The sequence below is a fragment of the Limulus polyphemus genome, unplaced genomic scaffold (assembly GCF_000517525.1).
Source record: "Limulus polyphemus unplaced genomic scaffold, Limulus_polyphemus-2.1.2 Scaffold3713, whole genome shotgun sequence".
Lineage (NCBI taxonomy): Eukaryota > Metazoa > Arthropoda > Merostomata > Xiphosura > Limulidae > Limulus > Limulus polyphemus.
The window spans coordinates 120,883-122,119 of record NW_013669323.1 but is presented as its reverse complement, the minus strand read 5'-3'; the positions used below and the strand labels follow the sequence as shown (position 1 = coordinate 122,119).

At 31.3% G+C, this 1,237-nt stretch overlaps 1 protein-coding gene across 1 annotated transcript in view; it reads left to right on the top strand.

Moving 5' to 3' along the window:
* Positions 1-413: 413 nt before the first annotated feature.
* Positions 414-1,237, top strand: part of LOC111088416 (equilibrative nucleoside transporter 1-like) — a gene marked incomplete at its 5' end in the record, with an annotated part of 18,611 nt that continues 17,787 nt past the window's right edge. Inside the window, 2 exons of the mRNA XM_022398474.1 lie at positions 414-508; positions 945-995. Of these exons, the coding sequence (XP_022254182.1) occupies positions 414-508; positions 945-995 (146 nt within the window). The remainder of the gene's footprint in view (positions 509-944; positions 996-1,237) is intronic.

Here is a 1,237-nt window from a genome sequence, read left to right as displayed (position 1 = left end):
GTTTTACTGTCATCTATAAAATGTATAACAACATATATTAGGTTGTTTTCTGTCATCTACAGAGTGATAACAATATATATTAGGTTGTGATCTGTCATCTATAGGGTATATAACATTATGTATAAGCTATGTTCTATTATCGATAGGGTGTATAATATCACATATAAGCCATGTTCTGTCATCTGTAGTGTGTATAACATCATATAAAAGCCATGTTCTGTCATCTGTAGTGTGTATAACATCATATAAAAGCCATGTTCTGTCATCTATATGGTGCATTAAATGAGACGAATGATGTACATTAAAAGGTGTGTAGTATCTTACTAGATCTTTCTTTGTGAACTTCTATAAGTTGTAAATAATGTGTTAGAAGTAATCATTAGTCTTTAAAACTTTATTCCAAAATCTTCTAGAGTAAGCCCAATGAAAAGAATCGGTGGCTCTCTTCTAGTGTGTCTCGTCTTATTCATAGTGACAACAGTCCTGGTTGAAATAAATACAGACAGCCGTGAGTATATTCCTGTTAATTTAGTGATATACTGATAGATAAAATGAGAAGTTTCATTCTAGTGGTATAGTGATAGATAAAGAGAAAGCTATATTATTATAGTGATACATTAATAAAGAGTATGATATGTTATTTCAAGGGTATATTGATAGATGAAGAGAAAGATATATCATTCCAATGGTAAAATGATAGCTAAAGAGAAAGATGTTTAATTCCAGTGATATGGTGTAAACGCCTTTACAAGCTGGCGAAGCATGATTACAATTTTAATTGTCATAAGACATCAGTAGTAAGCATATTATATTTTTATACACTCAATTCTTTATACTATATAAAGAATGTAGTGTTCGGGTATATAATAGGCTTAGTACTAATGAGTTCATCTTTTGTTCAGTTCATAATCTTACTTTTTTTTTGCTGAATTTTCCTCGTTTAGACCAAAGGACGTTTCTCATCTCTACTCTTTGTTCTGTTGTACTAGTGAATGGTGAGTGTTTAATAATAGTTAAATAATAGTTTTTAAATATTGACGATAAATAGTTCTCAAACGTAACTTGAATCAGCATCAAAATGAATCATGATTATCATTGTGTAAAGAAGCAGAGTAAATCAAAAATTATTGTTTGTTTGTTTTAAATTTCGCGCGAAGCTACACGAGATCTACCTGCGCTAGCCATCCCTAATTTTAGCAGCTAGTCATCACCACCCACCGCCAACTCTTGGGCTACT